Raw genomic sequence first — 22,585 nt, forward strand, 5'->3', positions numbered from 1 at the left:
GTTCAGGTCACACCTGGTGACGGAGTAACATTCCTTGGTCACAACTGGTGTGGAATCATATTCTTAGGTTACACCTGGGTGTAGTGTCACACTCCTCGATGATACTTGACCACCCGTAGTCCTAAAACAGGATTTTGTCCTGTGCCTACAAGCTTCTTGGCCCTATGACCTACTCATACCACCTTTAACTTGGCAGTCTAGCACTTTATGAATTCTCTTTAGGTGGTAAAGACTACTTCAGTAGGCCTAAACCTAATATTACATTTTCTGTGGAATGAGAAATATTATCTTACAGTTGAAAATTTCCAGATGTGATCTTCTGCATTCTTCCCATAGGTGCCATAGCACTAGGCCACAGTGGGCAGCTAATGAATACTTTTTAGCTGATTAACCAGTGCAGAAACACACCCAATATTACATTAAAGCATACTTTTAAATACCACGAAAATAATTTCAAGGTCACAATACTAACAAGTCAAGGTATTTCTTTAAATAAACAAATCTTGGAATTAGGGCTATGCACATGCCTTCCTTGCCTGGTAGGCATGTAAAGGGTAGTTGTTTTGATTACGAGGAAGTCGACTAAGCCAGTCTTTATAAACTATTTATGAGGTATAGTCATGTAGTTCAAATGTGTGTGTGTGTGTATTCCTACTATAATTTCTTGTTTTTTATTCAAAGCTATTAACTTCAGAGAAAGACACAAATAGAATATACACACTTATTGTAGTGAAAGAAAATAAGTTGAAAACTTGACAGAGTCTTGCTGTGTTGCCCAGGCTGGAGTGCAGTGGTATGTTCTCGGCTCACTGCAACCTCCTCCTCCCAGGTTCAAGCAATTCTCATGCCTCAGTCTCCTGAGTACCTGGGACTACAGGTGTGTGCCACTGTGGCTGGCTAATTTTTTTTTTTTCACTAGAGATGGGGTTTCATCATGATGGCCAGGCTGGTCTCAAACTCTTGACCTCAAGTGATCTGCCTGCCTTGGCCTCTCAAAGTGCTGGCAGACCTTTCCATCTGAAATAAAATATTCCCTGTTTTCAAATAAAAATATTATATCTGTAATGCATTTTTGTTTTCATATTAATAGTCTATTTATAGCCTACATATCTTAAATAACTTTAATATAGTTAAATACGGTCTAGAGACACACATATTACACACTCAGACTGGCTCAAATTGAACAGTTTTCTTTTCTAATATATAATGTATTATTATTTTTAAAAATAGAAATGTACCTTTTATTACAAAGTCTCACAAAAAGAAAATAGTATCGAAAAAAGGAAACTCAACTACCAATCTGCACCTGCAGAATTAGGGGAACACAGAGGGCAGGCAGTGTGAGCTTCTTGGCTTACTTGAGGCCAGTCGGGAGGTATGAGAACAGAACCAACCTAAAACTGTCTAATATTACCTTAGGAACCTGGAAAGAACAGAGATCCAGCCACCCCTTCTAGAATGCTCAAGAAAGACACCTTTCCAAAACTACTGTATGGCTACATACAAGTATCCCTTCTACCCAGACCTGGCTCCCTTTGTGGTTCAAAGTTAAGAACTAGGGAGGGAAGGGTGGCAAGGCAGCTCCTGGAAGAGCTCACCCAGCACAGCTGCCCTGGGCTCAGGACCCTGGTTTCTGTCTTTCAGTCTAGTCCCCAAGATGTTTATATTTAGTAAATAACAATTTACTAAAAAGTCTAGAGAAATAGAAAATGTAAGATCTAAGGGGCTGGGGGACCCAGCAAGAAGACAGAGCTGGAAAGGCCTGCTCAGCCAACTTGACCTCCTCCTGGGCCCTTTGGCTCTGGCTTCTTCTTCTTGGTTTTCTCCTCTGCTGTGACTTCTTCTTTTCTGGGTCTTTCTCTCTTTCATCCTGTTTAGACCCTCTTGGCTTTTTTGAAGTTGGAAGAATTCTTGCAGCCACCCTCTCCCTATTCATCAGAATTGGAGAATTTGTCCTCACAGGCAACTTGTTTTTTGTTTGTTTGTTTGTTTGTTTTTTGTGATAGAGTCTTGCTCTGTCACCCAGGCTGGAGTGCAGTGGTACGATCTCAGCTCACTGCAAACTCTGCCACCTGGGTTCAAGCGATTCTCCTGTTTCAGCCTCCCAAGTAGCTGAGATTACAGGTGCACCCCACCATGCCCAGCTAATTTTTATATTTTTAGTAGAGACGGGGTTTCACCACATTGGCCAGGTTGTCCTAAACTCCTGGCCTCCGGTGGTCCACCGGTCTTGGCCTCCCAAAGTGCTGGGATTACAGGCGTGAGCCACCGCGCCCAGCCTCACAGGCAATTTGTTTGTCAGAGGAACAGATGGAGATGGATTTGTCAGGGTCTTCTTCATCCTTGTTGTCACTCTCCTCTGGGTTACATCCTCAGCAAAAGCCCATATTTGGGCCCCAGGTGTGTGGGGCAGCGTTCTCAGGTTCCCAGAGAGTTGCTATTTGATCTTTTCCAGGCATCATTAGTGATCGGGTTAGTTATATTGGAAGGACTGATATGAAGCTTGAAATCTGGTCCAAAGTATTTGAAGTAGTCATTATATAGGAGCTCATCAGGGATCCCTGTGTCCAGGGCCACAGCTGTTTCTTATGTCCAGCACCAGGTGACATCGTAAATGATGTAACACTACCTCCTAGCATTAGCATCAGCAAAATGAAACTTATAACAAATTCCACACACTTGACATGCCCTTTGATATTCAGATTGAAGCAACCTTACTGATCCCCAGATGGAGTCTGAGTCACGCTGTAAGACCACAGCACTAGGCTGGAACATCTCCATTACTTCGGACATATCTGGCTTGAAAATGGCCTCACAGGATTCATTATCAATCCCATGTCAGAGTGGGTAGTTAATAGCATAATGCTTGCCTTTGCCAGCCCCAATATCCCATAGGTCCCCAGTTCCTAGGAAGTACTCTCCTCATTTATGAAAGAACACAATCATGACCCAGTCTGTAGCATAGAAGGCCTCTTCCACGCCATCACTGTGGTGAATATCAAGGTCAATATGCAGCACCTCCTGGTGTTTCTCTAGCAGGTCCAGGAGGGCCAAGACTGTATCACTGACATAACAGAAGCCAGATGCCTCAGACTTCTTTGCATGGTGCCGTCTGGTTTATGGTGATGTCTGCCTGCGGCTTACTAAGTTTCACAAAACTTGCCACAGAGCTGCCCGCAGACAACTGACAAAATTCCAAAAGGCCATCAAATACTGGACAGTCCTCACCAATGTTGAATCTCTGTGCCTGCTGGCTGTACTCAGACATGTTATCTGGATGAATGAAGTGTAAGAATTTTGAGCAGTCATCACTGTGGTACTCGGTCATCTCCTCGGCATTGGCTTTGTGAGGGCAATAGAGTTTCATTTTTCAGTGGAGACTGTAGTTGAGAAGCAAATTACGAATCATGCCAAATTGGTGAGGCTGCATTGGATGGCCTTGTCCAACATCCTTATCATGGTAGTAACAGACTTTCCTCCTGGCACCCTGGTCTGCATCTTGCTGGCCTCCATCTGTCAGAAAGATGGCAGATGACTTGCTGGCCTCAGTAGGTCCATCTGCCCTCCCCTCTACTACACAATTTAAATATGAACAGCTATGTTTTGTCCTGGTTATATGTAATACTTAATACTTTAATTTATGTGCTTTACTTAGCAACAATTTGAGAAGGAAAAATTTAGCTTAACACACTGAATTTATTATGTTGGCTGATACAATACGCACATTTGAAAACACTTAGCTGCCTTATATGAAAAATCATCTTGTCATCACTTTATTTTTCGAATTTTGCCATTTTTAGTACTCCACATTACCATCAGTTATCTCACTTTTTTCTCTCCCTTTTATCTTTATCTTGTTTTTATGATTTTCAGTAAGTAAAACATTGAAGAAAAAAGAAAAAGCAGGTGATAGCTTTGAAAATTTCTTCCTAGTTGTCGAAGCCAGTAATTCTTTCAGTTGTCACTGCTGTAGGGTGTTAGTCCTGAGATTCTACAAGATTAATGAAGAGAGGGAAAAGGGCACAGGGACAGGAAGTGGAAGGATCTTCATTGTATCAAACTAGTGGAAGTCCCTGGCTGAAAAGCATATGCTCTCTATTTTTCCACCTTGAGATGGTGCACCCTTATGATTAAGGGCATACCCTTGCGGATCAATGCTTCATATCAGAAAGTGTCTCTTGTCATTTGGCAAACTTTCAACTTTATAGGCAGACCACCTTTGGTGGCACTGAAGGCAGAAAAGCAGGCATGTTTGTGTTCTGATTGTTGGCTTCCTGTACCAATCCATAAAGCCCCAAGGCTGCAGAACTCTAGATGATCAAGCCTTGAGTTACCCATTCTTGACTTGTGAATAATGATCAACTCGTTGGACATTTTCTTCTATTTTCATCTACTACAGGTGACCGTGACCCCCATCTCATAATCATAACCACTTCCAGAAGAGGAGTGCTTCGGTTCTTTCTTACATCCTAATAGACTAGGGAGGAGATGAAAGGCCTACACAACATGCCTTTTTTTCCCCCAATTATTACTTATTATGATAAAATACACACAAGATAAAATGTACTATCTCAGCATTTTAAAGTGTACAATTCACTGGTATTAAGTACATTCATATTGCTGTGCAACTATCACCACCATTGAGCTCCAGAACTCTTCATCTGGCAAAACAGAAACTCTTAAACACTAACCCCCTACTCCTCTTCCTCATCCCCTGGTAACCACCTTTCCACTTAAGGTCTCTATGATTTTGACTACCCTAAGTACTTCATATAAGTGAAATCATACAGCATTTGTCTTCCCTGCTCCTTTTTCTCTGCCTTTACCAATTCCATTTAGTCCACTTCAAACATGTTTTCTCTAATGGAAGAGGTTATTCTTTTGAACTTATTCCTTTTTCTTTATCTCTGGGGCAAAAATTTAAATCTCATGCTTCCTCCTTCCACCCTTCTTCATACCATTTATAAGCATCTTGTTAAAAAAATTAATTAGGGAAGAAGTTACTGGGGTAATTTTCTGACTCTTTCATATAGGTACAAGTTTTTTTTTTTTTTTGAGATGGAGTCTCACTCTGTCACCCAGGCTGGAGTGCAATGGCGCGATCTTGGCTCACTGCAACCTCCGCCTCCCAGGTTCAAGCGATTCTCTTGCCTCAGCCTCCTGAGTAGCTGGGATTACAGGCTTGTGCCACCATGCCCAGCTAATTTTTGTATTTTTAGTAGAGACGAGGTTTCAACATCTTGGCCAGGCTGGTCTCGAACTCCTGACCTTGTGATTCACCTGCCTCAGCCTCCCAAAGTGCTGGGATTACAGGCGTGAGCCACCACGCCCAGCCTCAGGTACAAGTTTTGAAGTGTAATTAACCATAACAAAAAGCTACAGCTGCCAACATCTAAAATCTCAGAAACGGCTAAAAGCCCTTTTCAAGATCTCCATAAAGGTTTTAACTCTTTACTCATCTTTAATAAAATAATTGCTTCACGACAATAATTGCTTCTAACTCACTTGTATTGCTTTTCCTTGGAGGCAAATGCTCAGTATTCCAATAATAGTGTTTTCCTCTTTATTTCATGGGAAATGTGTGGATTTCAACTGTGTTATGGGTTAAAGAGGTTTTGAGAACTAGAATCTGGGAACCAAATTACAACATTTAATACTGCTTGTCCAGGAAAGTGTTCTAAGTTCTACATAGCTCCTGGGAAATGAACTTGTAGAATATAACCCATTTATAAACTGGAGACTAAGGGTATATTATATATTCCCCGATAGCTGGAAGCTGTTGGACAAGTCTATGCCACAGGACATATGCTGAAGAAGAAGCTGACAACCACATCACAACAGCTGCATGTCCTCCTGATCTCCTGGCAGAGTTCATGGCCATCAGAACTCAAGACTCACTACCCAATGTGTTGATCCTATAGATTCTGTAAACACTCTTTACTTTGAAGACCTATTTTCTTTTTACTTAATTTTTTAAAATTTGACAAATACAAATTACATATATTTGTCATGTATAACATGATATTCTCAAATATGTATACATTGTGGAATGGTTCAATTGAACATTGAAATTGAAATAAGTATACATTGTGGAATGGTTCAACTAACATATGCTTTCCCTCACATGCTTATCATTTTTGGTGTTGAGAAACCCATCTGGCTTTCTAATGCATTTTCTTCCACTACATGTTAAAGGAATATGTTTAACTGAGGGACATAAAGACTTTGAAAACCAAATGGGAGAGGATGCTGAAATTGAAAAAGGTTTTCAAGAGAGTAAGTCATGACTGCAGCAATAAGTTTGGAGCAAAAGGCAGCCAGCTAATTGTATTATTCAGCAGGAGTTTCTAGGGGGTTCTCAGAAATCATCAAAGAGTTGCAAAACAAAAAGTTAAAGAAACTTCCAACTCTTGCATAAAATGCCAATTTAAAGATAACACATTAGCTGACAGTCTGGTGAGTGTCAGAATGAGAAATATTGATCTATGAGGCTCTATTTCAAACAGGGAAGTGCAAATAGCAATTGAGGTCAAATTACTATCGGGGCGTAGATGCACACACCAGCAGCCTCCTTTTTTCTCTCCATAGATCTGTGGAAGAATGGAGGCATGCCTGCCTTGGCTGGGCAGCCTGGAGATCCATTTCTTTAACAATTAATGGAGACGAAAGAATGTGGCTTTTATTGACTTTTCTTTGTTGAGGTTTCACATTTCAGGCCAAGCCATTCCTCATAAAGAACATTAAATCCCTATCCAAACTTTTTGTACACTTATGAGCCACTTCCACATTATTCGGCACTTACCTCTCTGCAGTTTCCTATATTATTTGATTAGTTGGTGCATACAAATCTGGCCTCCTCATTAAAATGATGAACACCTTAAAGGCAAGTAAACTGACTTACACCTCATTAGGCTTCCCTATAACACCTACACACTGCTGAGCACAAAGTGGGTAAATAAAAATTGTATATACTTGTCATGGAAAATATGATGTTTTGAAATATGTATACCTTGTGGAATGGTTCAATTGAGCTAACTGACATATGCTTTACATATTATTATTGTGGTGAGAAACCCATCTAGTTTTCTAATGTATTTTATTCTACTACGTGTTAAAGAAATATGTGTAATGGAGGCACATAAAGACTTTAAGGCCAGGTGTGGTGGCTCACACCTGTAATCCTAGCACTTTGAGAGGCCAAGATGGGCAAACGACCTGAGGTCAGGAGTTCAAGACCAGCCTGACAAACATGGCAAAACCCTGTCTCTACTACAAATACAAAAAATAGCCAGGCAAGGTGGTCCATGCCTGTGGTCCCAGCTATTTGGGAGGCTGAGGCACAAGAATCACTTGGACTTGGGAGGTGGAGGCTGCAGTGAGCCAAGATTGCACCACTGCACTCCAGCCTGGGCGACAGAACGAGACTACATCTTAAAAAAAAAAAAAAAAGTCTTGGAAAACCGAGAGGGTTTAATCAACACATGTTGATTAACTCATGGGATAAGGTCCTGGCATACAATCACAAGCATTAAAGCAATGCCAATTCCACATGCCAAGTTCAGCCCAACTTCCTGGGAAGAGTATGATGAAGAATGCAGGCTTGGCACTCTCTGGGAGCCACATCAGAGAAGAGAACCCTTGAATCCTGTGTGTAGAGAAAATAGCTACCACGTAGAGACTATAAACTCCATGAGGGCAGGTATTATGTTTTGTTCCCTTTCCAGCACCTACCACCTAATAGGGACTTGGAAAATGCGTTGAATGGATGAAAAACATGAAGCCATTAGTTTCTTGGATTACTGTCCCCAAATTTTGTGTTATTCTTCATTCATTTATAACCAATGCCCTGAAGTTTGGGCAACTCCAGAAATCAAACAAACTTGGCACCCAACATAGTACACAAGGAGGTTATGGTATTCCTCTTAGGCCTCTCTAGGGATGTATGTGGGAGGGTAAGGAATGGAGAAGGCTGAAAATCAAGGAGAAAGGTCACTGGCCTGCTGGCCTTGGGTCTCAGGACTTGCTGTGGAGAGATAATAGCTGCTGTCAGATTGAGCTCTGGCAACCCTCAGGCAGTGGAACGCTGCTTTGCATGGTCCCTGTCTGGTTGGCAGCTTCCTGCCAGGGAAGGCTGCCAAGCAGCTTGTGACAGCTGTGTAGTATACAAGTCTCTGGGGTTCTTTGGTGCACTGCCATTTCTAACCTGCCTGTCTGCTACTGGTGGGAAGTAGCTGGGAGGTTCAATTGTCAAGGGACCCCATTTTCCATTGGCTTTCATTTTTCAGTGGGATGCCTGCCTATCTTGTCCTTCAAGATGGGAGTAGCTGGAAGATGGCCTTTGGCTTTTCTGGTCAATAGAGACCTATTAATTCTGTGTATGAAGGAGATCTATAGTTCACTCTGCTCCCAACCACAGTGGGTTTGCAATATGACTGCTTGACCATATTTGTTTCCTAGCATCTTATCACAGTAACTGACATCTGTCATAAACTACCGCTAGGAGAAGCCACCTGCCTGAATCATTAAAAAAAAAAATTAAAGACAGCATTTTAACCATTTACTTCATTTGAAAAAAATTTCAAAATCTTAATGATTACTATTTGGAATGTTGACACCTTAGGAGATTTCAATAAGGGACCACCTTTTTATATTCTCTTAAAGAAGCGACTTTTACTTAAAGTCGCTGAAAAGTGAACTCAATTTTCCATCAGGAGACGCAAAAATTTTAACTTAGATCCTTCTCTGCAGTCAAAAATAAAAGGTTAAAAATGAAATTTCAGGTGTTACCTTTCAGCATCATTCGTCCAGTGGATCCTCCAAAAGTACTGAGAAGGCCACTTCTTGCTCCCAAAGAGGTGGTTGCTTCTAGGAGAGAACCGGTGATGTATTGTGATATTGACGTCCTTTGGAGGGTGGCGCGATACTCACATATGGTGTCTCGGACACATTGCTTTAAGCACGGACCAATGCTTATCCTTCCATGGAATGTCTCAGAGGCTGGGAGCTTTGTGAAGAAATGGAGTAGAGCTCCAACTGTATTTTCTGTTTCTTCTCCTCTTCTCACTGCATTGTAGATCTGTGAATAGCACAAAGTACAGGAAGTATTAATCTAGTTTCTTAGAAAAGCAAATTAACTTGTTGACAAAATGCCAAGATGACTTATTAAGAAAGAAGGCTCAGATGCTCCAAGTGCAAACACTATGAGCACTGGGCTCATGCATTAACCTGAACATTCTACAGACACCATCTATTTGGAAAAGCTCTGTGTAGTTATAAAATAGGCCATTCAAACATCTCTGCCATCAAACAGAGAACTTACAAGTCATACCAACCAAAAATACACTCAGCTCAAATTTCTCCTCCTCAGCAGAGCAAAGCTCTTCTGCAGAGAGATAAGGGTAAACGTTTCTCTCTTGTCCTCCTGAATACTCCTGAATGACCGTCCACGTCTGTCTCCCTCCATTGAGTGCCTCAGCCTCTTTTATGGGAAATCTTTTCTCCATGCTTAAACTAAAGTGAGGATGAGAGGGTCATAGGGAAAAAGAACTTCCCTATTTCTCCCTTGGGCATAATCCTTCAAACTGTCAGCTGCGATCAGTCTTTGAATCATTTTTTCTCTTCCTCCTCCCCACCTTCCACATCCAATGAGTTGATAGATCCTGCTTACTCTTCTTGCCCCAACTATGTCACTATCCTGATTTCTTCTCCCTTTACCACCTGAATTCACCAAGCATTGTCTCAAGAAGATGGCACTGTTAGGACAGGTTCCCAACCATGTCTCAAATCCATTTCAATGCAGTCATTCAACGTGCATGTATATAGTCCCTGCTCTGCGCAAGGCACTGTGTTGGAAGGTGTGGGGAAAGTGCAAAGGACAGCACGCATCTCTTGTGCTGCTGCAGGATTTCACAATCTTCAATGAGGCCTGAAAATTATAAGGTTTGACATTATTGAAGGGAGTATTTGGAATTTGTCAAGAATTCTGAGAAGCCAGAGACTGCTGGATAATATATAAACAAACATGGGAGAGACATAACATGCAGTGAGGTAATCTGGCTCTCTGATGGGGGAGTAAAGGTGTACTACATTGTGTTCTCTCTATCATATCACTTGAGCACTTTGCCTTGGCTGACTTGTCATTCATTCATCAAACCAACAAATAGTTACTGTTTATATATCAGAAACTGTGACAGGGCCAGATAAATAAAATCGTTTCTCTCCTCAGAGTTCACAGTTTAGTAAAGGAGACAGAAAGAAAAGCCAAGAGCTTAGAGTAGGGTGGAAATGAAGGTCACCTCCTTTGGTGACATTGATGAATGGCCAGGGAATAGAAGACTCTCACTGTGCCCCGGGTCATGCATGTGCCCCCATGATGTTGCATCCTCCAAATCTCACCTTAACTATGGACCATGGACACTCAAGAGGGCCTCTCTTGAGCTGTGCTAGGTCCTTATAAAACCCCAGAATGCCCAGAATCCAATTATATTCAAACTGTGTAGACCCTAACCAGATTTTGTCTGTCTTCCTCTGTCTACTGGTATATATTTGCCACTTGAAGGTGCAGTATGAATTCTTACCTTTAATTCTCTATTCTCTGTCATTAAATTTCTGGTGGCCAGCATGGCCGTGGAGATGGTGTGCTGGGACAGAAAGAGCCCAGGTTTGGGGTCAGGTACATGAGGTTGTACACCTGACTACCTTCACCAGATAGAGAGCTGGTCGTAAGTGTGAACAAGCTGACTTAAATGTTTCAAGACAGCTTCCTCCTCTGTAAAATAGGGATAATAACACTCTACTTAGGGAGGTTGTGGGATTCACCAAGATAAACATGTAATGTACTCAGCTCAGTGTCTAGAAATGATGGTCTTTACTGTTGAAAAAGCCTATAAAAGAGAATACACTCTTTTACCCTCAAGGAATAATAGGTGATTGTATAACTATAGACCATAATCTATGAAATGCAATGTGATTGGAGTTATGCTCTTGCTCTTCTGTGTTTCTGGGCAATATTATCCTAACCTTATTTGGGTGTACTGTGAGGGCAAATGGGGGTAGAGAACTGCAGAGCTCAAGACATAGTTTTCTTCTCTTGGCTCCAAATCATATAGGCAGTCTCCAATACACTAAGTCCTTCAGAAGTAACTGCTCCAGTGGTTTAAGGAAAAGAACTGACTGAAGCTTGATGGCTAAGGAAGGCTTAATAGGGAAAGCAGGGTTTTACCCGTGCCTTGGAAAACAGGCATGTCTCTAACTGGTGCAGCTGGGGAGACAACTCACCATGCAAGCAATAATGACATCCAGCACAGCAGGGTGTTTAGAGCAGGGTGTGAGTGCAGGGAGTAACTGGGGAATGAGAAAGGTCAGCTGACTTGGTAAAGGAGAGCCTGGAATGTTAAAGCAAGAGCTTTCACACATCAGAGGCGGGCACCCTTGAGGTTTTTTTGCTGGTCTGTTTTCAGCAAAGGAATGATGCTAAAAAGGTTTTGTCTTAAAAAGATGACTAAGCTGGCAATTCCTAGTTTCTAATAGGTTGGCCTACTTTCTATACTTGCCACACTGCTCCGCTGGCTCATTGAGTGTTCACTCACTACCACGCATTCCAGTCTCCACATCAGGCCTCCATAGACTCCCCATCAGGCTTCCATAGACTCCCAATGGCTTCTTCAGCCTCTTATCCAGCTTTTCCAAAATGTTTTCCTCAAAACACTCTATCTACAACAGATCATATGACCTAAGGACTCCTTGATCATGAAAGTTTAAAAAAACTCAGTAAATCTCTACTCCTTTTGGAGGTTTACATTGCATAGTAGACTATTAAAGACAATTAGAAGGGCCAGAGTAAAGAAATTATTTTAATTCGCTTAACGGAGTATTTCCCATGTTATTTGACCATTTTGTTTATTGAATAGAGCCTGTAGATATAGTGCTGTGCCAAATAATTAATTTGCTTTAATCTAATGGCCTCATTCCCATTTCTTTGACCTCTGCAGAGTCTCTGAAATAGGCAATCTTCCATCCTTCTTGAAGTCCTTCATCTCTTGTCATCTCATTGTTCCATCTCTTCCTTATTCTGTGTCTCCCCTTCCACCTCTGGCCTTCAGGACAGTAATAATGCAATAGAAACATACTAACAAGTACCTAATGTGTTGGAGGTGGGGGTCACAAATCAATTGACCATGGGCCAGGTTCGGTCAACACACCTGTTTCATCTGACACACACTGTTTTAAATTCAGGAAAGTTTTACATATACATCTGAAGTTACAGCATCTCCTGAATAATGAAACAATCTGATGACACTGAGCATTCCTACATGGTATCAAATGGCTAGACCTTCTACTGTAAGATGGGGCATGAGTTCTCCACTGGATGCCAGTCCCAACTATTCATTAGTGCTAACACCTGGCCAATATCTGGTTACCATTAGTATATGTGTTTGTGACCCTGTCTTAATAAAATACAGATATGGATATAGATATTTACAACAAACATATACTGAGCTCCTTCAATCTGTCCTCTCTGTGATCTTGCCTGTGCTAGTTGCTGAGGATAGAGAGAAAGCCACAGTCTCTGATATCAAAAGGTATTGCAAATCACCTCTAAGAAACTATTAATAAACATATATAAATGCTATGTTTATATTAAGTAATATTTCAGCATTGTTATCAGCCACATGTTTCTGAGGCCCCAAACTTGTCTGAATAAATAAAAGATGAAGTGCTCTATGAATGAAGCTCTGAGCTTCCAACATCCTTTCCAACACCGTCACCACAAAGAACCAGAAAGATATCAAAAGTTATTACCAAGATCTGAAATAACGCATCCCAGTCACATCAATCCTGGATGAGAGAAACTCGAGGTGATTTGTTGGAAAAATGCTGAAGTGTGGACAATGTGGTGGTAGATATGGCAATGTTCAGGGAATTTGTCAAAATCAAGGTATTGGCCGGGCGTGGTGACTCACGCCTGTAATCCCAGCACTTTGGGAGGATGAGGCAGGCAGATCAGGAGGTCAGGAGGTCGAGACCATCCTGGCCAACATGGTGAAACTCTCTCTCTACTAAAAATACACAAATTAACTGGGCATGGTGGCGCGTGCCTGTAATTCCCGCTACTTGGAAGGCTGAGGCATGAGAATCGCTTGAACCCAGGACGTGGAGGTTGCGGTGAGCCAAGATGGCACCACTGCACTCCGGGTGGTAACAGAGTGAGACTCGATCTCAAAAAAAAAGAAAAATCAAGGTATTTATCTCTTCCTAGATCACTCATGAAAAAGAAGAAGTCATGGAAAAGCCCACATATAGAATGTGAAGAAGAGACAGCAGAGAACAGTCATGACAAGTCTGACTCTGGAGCATTGGTTTGAATTCCAGCTCCCATGCTTTCCAGCTGTGCAACCTTGGCTAAGTTGCTTTGCCATTCTGTGCCTCAGTTTCCTTTTCTCCAATATAGAATATAATAGTATCTGCCTCATACAGTTGTGACTAGAATTACACACTTTGATAAATGTAATATGATTAGAACAGCATCTGGAACTTAGTAAGCGCTCAATAAATACTAGTTTTTATGATGACAGTGATGATGAGGATCGTGGCAGGCAACAAAAATGGCCATGAATTATTTCCTTCACTGATGTGAATTATTTTCTTCACTGATGTGCTAGAACTGTGATTTCCTTAACTAATGGAAATTTAGCAAATGTGATGCAAGCAGTTTAAAAAACACTTGTGCTTTGGAGCTTGCTCTCTCTTGTTGCTTTTGGAAACTCTGCAACAACCACCATGTGAAGAATCCTGAACTAGATTGCTGGAGGATGAGAAACCATGGCCCAGTCACTCCTGTCACCTTGGCTGATAACTTACCAATAGCCAGACACATGGTGAGACCATCCTAGATCCTAGATCATCCACTTGCCAGTCCAACTGCCACCACAGATACATGAGAGACCCCAGCAGAGATCAGTTGATCCACACTAGAACTACTCAACCAATTCACAGAATCATGGGCAAAATAAATGATTGTTTTGAAAAGTCAGTAAGTTTTGGGAGTGCTTTACTACACAGCAAAAGTTAACTGACACAACGATGATGTGTTTGGAACAATAATAAGTATTTTAATTACTTAACAATTGAATCCACACATTACCTCTATAAAGTTGATTCATTTTGTAGATGGGAAAGTAAGCCTAGAGAGAGGTAGAGAAATACAGTCAGCCTTACACAACTAGTAAGATGCTACGCCAGGATTGAAACCCAGATTTCTCTAACTCTGTGGTTCAGCTTTATCCATTGCACTACACATTGTCACACTGTTAGAAGTGATTCTGGCAAGAGGTTTAGGCGATGTTTACAATGCTGTTGTTATTGTTTTTATTAATGATAATTCCCTTCCTGGTCATTCTCAATTACTTTTGAAAATAGTCAAGTCTAATGAATGACCAAATATGCTTCCTTTATGTGGAGATTTATAGTTTTAAGTTATACAGTAATATATAGCTTTTATCTTACTTGATTAAAACTAGACAGACTACTGCCCTATATGGAACAATATATATATATATATATTTTTTTATTTATTTATTGCATTTTAGGTTTTGGGGTACATGTGAAAAACATGCAAGGTTGTTGCATAGGTGCATACGTGGCAGTGTGATTTGCTGCCTTCCTCCCCTTCACCCATATCTGGCATTTCTCCCCATGCTATCCCTCCCCAATTCCCCACCCCCCCGCTGTCCCCTCCACTCCCCCACAACAGACCCCCATGTATAGTGCTCCCCTTCCTGTGTCCATATGTTCTCCTTGTTCAACACCCGCCTATGAGTGAGAACATGTGGTGTTTGATTTTGTGTTCTTGTGTCAGTTTGCTGAGAATGATGGTTTCCAGGTTCATCCATGTCCCTACAAAGGACGCGAACTCCTCGTTTTTAATGGCTGCATAATATTCCATGGTGTATATGTGCCACATTTTTCCTGTCCAGTCTATCATCGATGGGCATTTGGGTTGGTTCCAGGTCTTTGCTATTGTAAACTGTGCTGCTATGAACATTCGTGTGCATGTGTCCTTATAGTAGAACGATTTATAATCCTTTGGATATATGCCCAGTAATGGGATTGCTGGGTCAAATGGAATTTCTATTTCTAGGTCCTTGAGGAATCGCCACACTGTTTTCCACAATGGTTGAACTAATTTACACTCCCACCAACAGTGTAAAAGTGTTCCTATTTCTCCACATCCTCTCCAGCATCTGTTGTCTCCAGATTTTTTAATGATTGCCATTCTAACTGGTGTGAGATGGTATCTCAATGTAGTTTTGATTTGCATTTCTCTAATGGCCAGTGATGATGAGCATTTTTTCATATGCTTGTTGGCCTCATGTATGTCTTCTTTTGTAAAGTATCTGTTCATATCCTTCGCCCACTTTTGAATGGGCTTGTTTGTTTTTTTCTTGTAAATCTTTTTTAGCTCGTTGTAAATTCTGGATATCAGCCCTTTGTCAGATGGGTAGGCTGCAAAAATTTTTTCCCATTCTGTTGGTTGCCGATTCACTCTATTGACTGTTTCTTTTGCTGTGCAGAAGCTGTGGAGTTTGATTAGGTCCCATTTGTCTATTTTGGCTTTTGTTGCCAATGCTTTTGGTGTTTTGGTCATGAAGTCCTTGCCTACGCCTATGTCCTGAATGGTTTTGCCTAGGTTTCCTTCTAGTGATTTTATGGTGTTAGGTCTTATGTTTAAGTCTTTAATCCATCTGGAGTCAATTTTAGTGTAAGGTGTCAGGAAGGGGTCCAGTTTCTGCTTTCTGCATATGGCTAGCCAGTTTTCCCAACACCACTTATTGAACAGGGAATCCTTTCCCCATTGCTTGTTTTTATCAGGTTTGTCAAAGATCGGGTGGTTGTAGATATGTTGTGTTCCCTCCGACGCCTCTGTTCTGTTCCATTGGTCTATATCTCTGTTTTGGTACCAGTACCATGCTGTTTTGATTACTGTAGCCTTGTAGTAGAGTTTGATGTCTGGTAGTGTGATGCCTCCTGCTTTGTTCTTTTTGCTTAGAATTGACTTGGCTATGCGGGCTCTCTTTTGGTTCCATATGAAGTTTAAGGTGGTTTTTTCCAGTTCTGTGAAGAAGGTCATTGGTAGCTTGATGGGGATAGCATTGAATCTGTATATTACTTTGGGCAGTATGACCATTTTCACGATATTAATTCTTCCTAACCATGAACATGGAATGTTTCTCCATCTGTTTGTGTCCTCTCTTATTTCGTTGAGCAGTGATTTGTAGTTCTCCTTGAAGAGGTCCTTTACATTCCTTGTTAGTTGTATTCCTAGGTATTTTATTCTCTTTGTAGCAATTGTGAATGGCAGTTCGTTCTTGATTTGGCTCTCTTTAAGTCTGTTATTGGTGTATAGGAATGCCTGTGATTTTTGCACATTGATTTTGTATCCTGAGACTTTGCTGAAGTTGCTTATCAGTTTCAGGAGCTTTTGGGCTGAGATGAGGGGGTCTTCTAGATATACAATCATGTCGTCTGCAAATAGAGACAATTTGACTTCCTCCTTTCCTAATTGAATGCCCTTTATTTCTTTTTCTTGCCTGATTGCTCTGGCTAGAACTTCCAGTACTGTATTGAATAGGAGTGGTGAGAGAGGGCATCCTTGTCTAGTGCCAGATTTCAAAGGGAATGCTTCCAGTTTTTGCCCGTTCAGTATGATATTGGCTGTCGGTTTGTCGTAAATAGCTTTTATTATTTTGAGATACGTTCCATCGATACCTAGTTTATTGAGGGTTTTTAGCATAAAGGGCTGTTGAATTTTGTCGAAGGCCTTCTCTGCATCGATTGAGATAATCATGTGGTTTTTGTCTTTGGTTCTGTTTATGTGGTGAATTACATTTATAGACTTGCGTATATTGAACCAGCCTTGCATCCCCGGGATGAATCCTACTTGATCATGGTGGATAAGCTTTTTGATGTGCTGTTGTAATCAGCTTGCCATTATTTTATTGAAGATTTTTGCATCTATGTTCATCATGGATATTGGCCTGTAGTTTTCTTTTCTTGTTGAGTCTCTGCCAGGTTTTGGTATTAGGATGATGTTGGTCTCATAAAATGATTTGGGAAGGATTCCCTCTTTTTGGATTATTTGGAATAGTTTCAGTATGAATGGTATCAGTTCCTCTTTGTATGTCTGGTAGAATTCGGCTGTGAACCCATCTGGACCTGGGCTTTTTTTGGGTGGTAGGCTCTTAATTGCTGCCTCGACTTCAGACCTTGTTATTGGTCTATTCAGGGTTTCGGCTTCTTCCTGGTTTAGGCTTGGGAGGAGGCAGCTGTCCAGGAATTTATCCATTTCCTCCAGGTTTTCTAATTTATGTGCATAGAGTTGTTTGTAATAATCTCTGATGATGGTTTGAATTTCTGTGGAATCTGTGGTGATATCCCCTTTGTCATTTTTTATTGCATCTATTTGATTATTCTCTCTTTTCTTTTTTATTAATCTGGCTAGTGGTCTGTCTATTTTGTTGATCTTTTCAAAAAACCAGCTCCTGGATTTATTGATTTTTTGAAGGGTTTTTCGTGTCTCTATCTCCTTCAATTCTGCTTTGATCTTAGTTATTTCTTGTCTTCTGCTAGGTTTTGAGTTTTTTTGATCTTGCTCCTCTAGCTCTTTCAATTTTGACGATAGGGTGTCAATTTTAGATCTCTCCCTTCTTCTCATGTGGGCACTTATTGCTATATATTTTCCTCTAGAGACTGCTTTAAATGTGTCCCAGAGATTCTGGTATGTGGTGTCTTCATTCTCGTTGGTTTCGAAGAACGTCTTTATTTCTGCCTTCATTTCATTGTTTATCCAGTCAACATTCAGGAGAAAGTTGTTCATTTTCCATGAGGCTGTGCGGTTCTGGGTTGGTTTCTGAATTCTGAGTTCTAACTTGATTGCACTGTGGTCTGAGAGACTGTTTGTTATGGTTTCCGTTCTTTTGCATTTGCTGAGGAGTGATTTACTTCCAATTATGTGGTCAATTTTAGAGTAGGTGTGATGTGGTGCTGAGAAGAATGTATATTCTGTGGATTTGGGGTGGAGAGTTCTGTAAATGTCTATTAGGTTTGCTTGTTCCAGGTCTGAGTTCAAGTCCTGGATATCCTTGTTAATTTTCTGTCTCGTTGATCTGTCTAATATTGACAATGGTGTGTTGAAGTCTCCCACTATTATTGTGTGGGAGTCTAAGTCTCTTTGTAAGTCTTTAAGAACTTGCCTTATGTATCTGGGTGCTCCTGTATTAGGTGCATATATATTTAGGATCGTTAGCTCTTCTTGCTGCATTGATCCTTTTACCATTACGTAATGTCCTTCTTTGTCTCTTTTGATCTTTGTTGCTTTAAAGTCTATTTTATCAGAGATGAGAATTGCAACTCCTGCTTTTTTTTTCTCTCCATTTGCTTGGTAAATCTTCCTCCATCCCTTTATTTTGAGCCTTTGTGTATCCTTGCATGCGAGATGGGTTTCCTGGATACAGCACACTGATGGGTTTTGGCTTTTTATCCAATTTGCCAGTCTGTGTCTTTTGATTGGGGCATTTAGTCCGTTTACATTTAGGGTTAATATTGTTATGTGTGAATTCAATCCTGTCATTTTGGTGCTAGGTGGCTGTTTTGCCCTTTGGTTGATGCAGATTCTTCATTGTGTTGATGCTCTTTACCTTTTCATGTGTTTTTGGAGTGGCTGGTACTGGTTGTTCTTTTCTATGTGTAGTGCCTCCTTCAGGAGCTCTTGTAGAGCTGGTCTGGTGGTGATGAACTCTCTGAGTTCTTGCTTGTTCACAAAGGATTTTATTTTTCCTTCACTTATGAAGCTTAGTTTGGCTGGATACGAAATTCTGGGTTGAAAGTTCTTTTCCTTAAGGATGTTGAATATCAGCCCCCACTCTCTTCTGGCCTGTAGGGTTTCTGCTGAGAGATCTGCAGTGAGTCTGATGGGCTTCCCTTTGTGGGTAACCCGACCTTTCTCTCTGGCTGCCCTTAGTATTTTCTCCTTCATTTCAACCCTGGTGAATCTGATGATTATGTGTCTTGGGGTTGCTCTTCTAGAGGAGTATCTTTGTGGTGTTCTCTGTATTTCCTGGACTTGAATCTTGGCCTGCCTTGTTAGGTTGGGGAAGTTTTCCTGGATAATATTCTGAAGAGTATTTTCCAGCTTGGATTCATTCTCTTCGTCACATTCAGGTACACCTATCAAACGTAGATTAGGTCTTTTCACATAGTCCCATATTTCTTGTTGACTTTGTTCATTCCTTTTTACCCTGTTTTCTCTAATCTTGCCTTCTCGTTTTATTTCATTCAGTTGATCTTCGACCTCTGATATCCTTTCTTCTGCTTGGTCAATTCGGCTGTTGATACTTGTGCATGCTTCACGAAGTTCTCGTGTTGTGTTTTTCAGCTCCATCAATTCGCTCATATTCCTCTCTAAGTTGTCCATTCTTGTTAGCATTTCGTCAAGTCTTTTTTCAAGGTTCTTAGTTTCTTTGCATTGGGTTAGAACATGTTCTTTTAGCTCACGGAAGTTTCTTATTATCCACTTTCTGAAAGCTGATTCTGTCATTTCATCACACTCATTCTCCGTCCAGTCTTGTTCCCTTGCTGGTGAGGAGTTGTGATCCCTTGTAGGAGGAGAAGTGTTCTGGTTTTGGGTGTTTTCATCCTTTTTGCGCTGGTTTCTTCCCATCTTTGTGGATTTATCCACCTGTTGACTTTGTAGTTGTTGTCTTTCTGATTTTGGTAATTTTAAGTCTGCTGTGGCAGAACTCATAAACCCCCTGCTCTTCCCCCCAGGTGTTCTGTCCCAGGGAGTTACGGTTTTATGGTGTTCCCCTGTGCGGTTGCTGTTTTCCCTGCCCACAAGGTGGCAGCCTAGTCACACTCAGTTTGCAGAGGCTTCGCTAAGCTGCTGTGGGCTCCACCCAGCTTCGTGTGAACTTCTGGGTGTAGTTAGAACTGCTTCCGCGATGTTGGCCCGCCCCTGTAGTGACGGAGTCTCTGTAGTGGCGGATTGCCTTGTTAGATTGCCCTGGGAACAGCAGGGTGCCTATGGAGAATGCCCCTCCTCCACAGAGCTGGACCGTCCCGGTTTCAGTTGTGTTTCAGGTCTTCTTGCTGGGTAAGAGGGGACACCGTCTCATCTGATCTGCCTCCGGAGCCGCTGCGTTGGCTAAAGCCGCGGCTCTGAGATTCGTGGCGCTGGCCTGGCTCCCCGTTTCAGCTCCCCTTGCTGGCTTATAGGGGACTCAGACTCTCTCACTTTGTACAGTGAGCCGTTGCCTCAGGGTGCCGGCCCAGCGGCTGCGCCGTTCAAGCCAGCGGCACCAGCGGCGCTGGCGACCCGTGTGGCTTCTCTGCGTGTGAATCTCCTGGTCTGTGGGCAGTAAAAATCAGTCTGGAAATACGGCGTCCACTCACCCTCTGTGCTTTCTCTCGGAGCTGCATTCCCGAGTTCCTCCTAAGCGGCCATCTTGGATCTCCTCCGGAACAATATATTTTTTGAAACAAAATCCAACACATCACAACATGGCATCCACACTTGCTAAACAGCTATGTGAGCATTTGTTTATCAATTGATTTATATTTACTGAGCACATACATTGTGCTAAGCCCAACTGCTGGTGTTCTACCAGTGAGCAAGATGAGCTTCATTTTCATGGGGAAGGCAGATAATAAAACAAGTAGACCAAATAAATTAGTAAAAAATTGCAGGCCGTTGTATATAGTCAAGGCATATTTTGGATGTAGACTCTACAGGACTTGCTGAAATCTTTGGGAGTAAAGGATAGCAGTCAGAGTTTTTATATTTGGTCATTGTTCAGTTTTTAGAGATTTAGGCTTTATATAGAGAGCTACAGATCAATGTCGCAAACTGTGAATGGATCCTTTCCATGGAATTACACCCCTCTGATTTAAGTGCTGTGAAACGACATGGCTTGGAGTGGTTTGGGCAAAATGACTTGACATGATAAAGTGACGTACAGAAAAGCAAGCAAGGCTTAGGTAACGCTTGCATAAACACTTAAAAAAACATTTGCAGTTCCTTGTGACTCATGAAAGAGGGATGCCATATAGAAGCCAGTACTGGGACATGGAGTTTAGGCCCAAAACAAAAGAAACAAACATACTGAGGCTGAAGAGAGCTGGAGTAATTCAGATGATGACAAAGGCAAAGACTTGCATGCACTAAAAGGCATGAAGCAACCAGACACACCACATCCATAGCACTCACCCAGAAGGAAATCTCCTTGGAATAGCCAGAGAGAGCTTTTTTTTCACCTGACTTCTACTGAAGTCAAAGAGGGTATTGTCAAGGGGAGTCAATTTTTGTACTTGTTCTGTTTCAGAAGCTATCTTTTTGATATCAGTTGTGAAAATTATGAGGTTCTAAGATCTGATGGCATATCTTCTGAAATCTTTCAGCAGGAAGAAAGTGTGTTACTTAGAGGTCCATTGACTCAATAATAATAATAATAATAATTGCATCATTTGTTGAATGCTTAAAATGAACTAGGCCCTGAGTAGTGAGACATGATTTCAATTAAACCTCAGAACAGCTCTATGAAGAGGTCCGATGATTATCAGAGCATTTAAAAGTAAAGAGCTAATGTGCACACAGCTAGGACTTAACATCAAGACTCTCCATCTCTAAGCCAGTGCTGCTAACTACCAAACCAAACAGAGAATCCTACTACAGATGTCAAAGGAAGCACTTTCAAGCGAGGGCTAATTGTAGTTACAATCCCTCCATCCCTTTTCGTTTGTTTGTTGTCTATTCCTTCCACTAGAATGTCAGCTTCCTGAGACTTTCTTTTTTTCATTGCTGTATCTGCAGTGCCTAGAACAGTGCTTGGCATTGTAAGTTCTCAATGAACAGTTCTTGAAATTTCTCAATTCTGTGTCTTCACCAAAAACTTGGCTAGAATCCTCTGGTTTTTTTGGCCCTGAATACATTGGATTCATCTGAACCACAGGCAACATTTTATTGTCACCTGTATTTGCTGAAAATTAGACACATAAATCATATGAAATGGCATCAAATCTTTACAAAGTGTTCAGAACAGCTGTAGCCGAATGAGGATTTAATTGCTACTAACCAAACTTGGCCAGTTCTGAGAAATTCACCAATAGTTTAACAATATTCCATTATCATTTGCTGATTGGCTTAAAATCAAAGGACTTAATCTGATCATCTATTCTCCCTACTAATTTTTCATGAAATTGATAATTTGAAAGAATCATGGGGTTTAAAAGAAATCAAGATATGGAGATCAATATAAATAAACAAATATTGAGTTGCAGTTACAGTGACTATGGTAGATGCTTGAGAACAATGATTTTAAAAAGACAGACTCTGCCCTGCAGAGACCCACAGTTTGTACTGTGTAACTGTGTGATGCCGGGCAAATAACTGGAACCCTATTCCTCATAACCTGCCCCTTGTCCCAGTTTTCTTATCTTTATCATAAAGGGGCTGGCCAATTATTATCTCCAAGGTCCCTTTTAGTTTTACTGTTCTATAATCCATACTTCTTTCCTTTCTTTCTTTTCCTTC

The 22,585-nt window shown here is 41.3% G+C and overlaps 1 protein-coding gene and 1 pseudogene across 5 annotated transcripts in view; both read right to left on the reverse strand.

Annotated features, from left to right (window-relative positions):
• PLCE1 (phospholipase C epsilon 1) overlaps nucleotides 1–22,585 on the reverse strand; it is a 341,927-nt gene that overhangs the window by 181,787 nt on the left and 137,555 nt on the right. For all 5 annotated transcript variants that reach the window (XM_064374097.1, XM_064374096.1, XM_064374095.1 and 2 more), the window contains one exon: nucleotides 8,788–9,076. In XM_064374097.1, the coding sequence (XP_064230167.1) occupies nucleotides 8,788–9,076 (289 nt within the window). The remainder of the gene's footprint in view (nucleotides 1–8,787; nucleotides 9,077–22,585) is intronic.
• On the reverse strand, nucleotides 1,289–4,374 carry LOC135273968 (histone deacetylase 1-like; annotated as a pseudogene).

Source organism: Aotus nancymaae, unplaced genomic scaffold (genome assembly GCF_030222135.1).
Source record: "Aotus nancymaae isolate 86718 unplaced genomic scaffold, 86718_ANA_hifiasm-v0.15.2.pri h1tg000010l, whole genome shotgun sequence".
NCBI classification, from domain to species: domain Eukaryota; kingdom Metazoa; phylum Chordata; class Mammalia; order Primates; family Aotidae; genus Aotus; species Aotus nancymaae.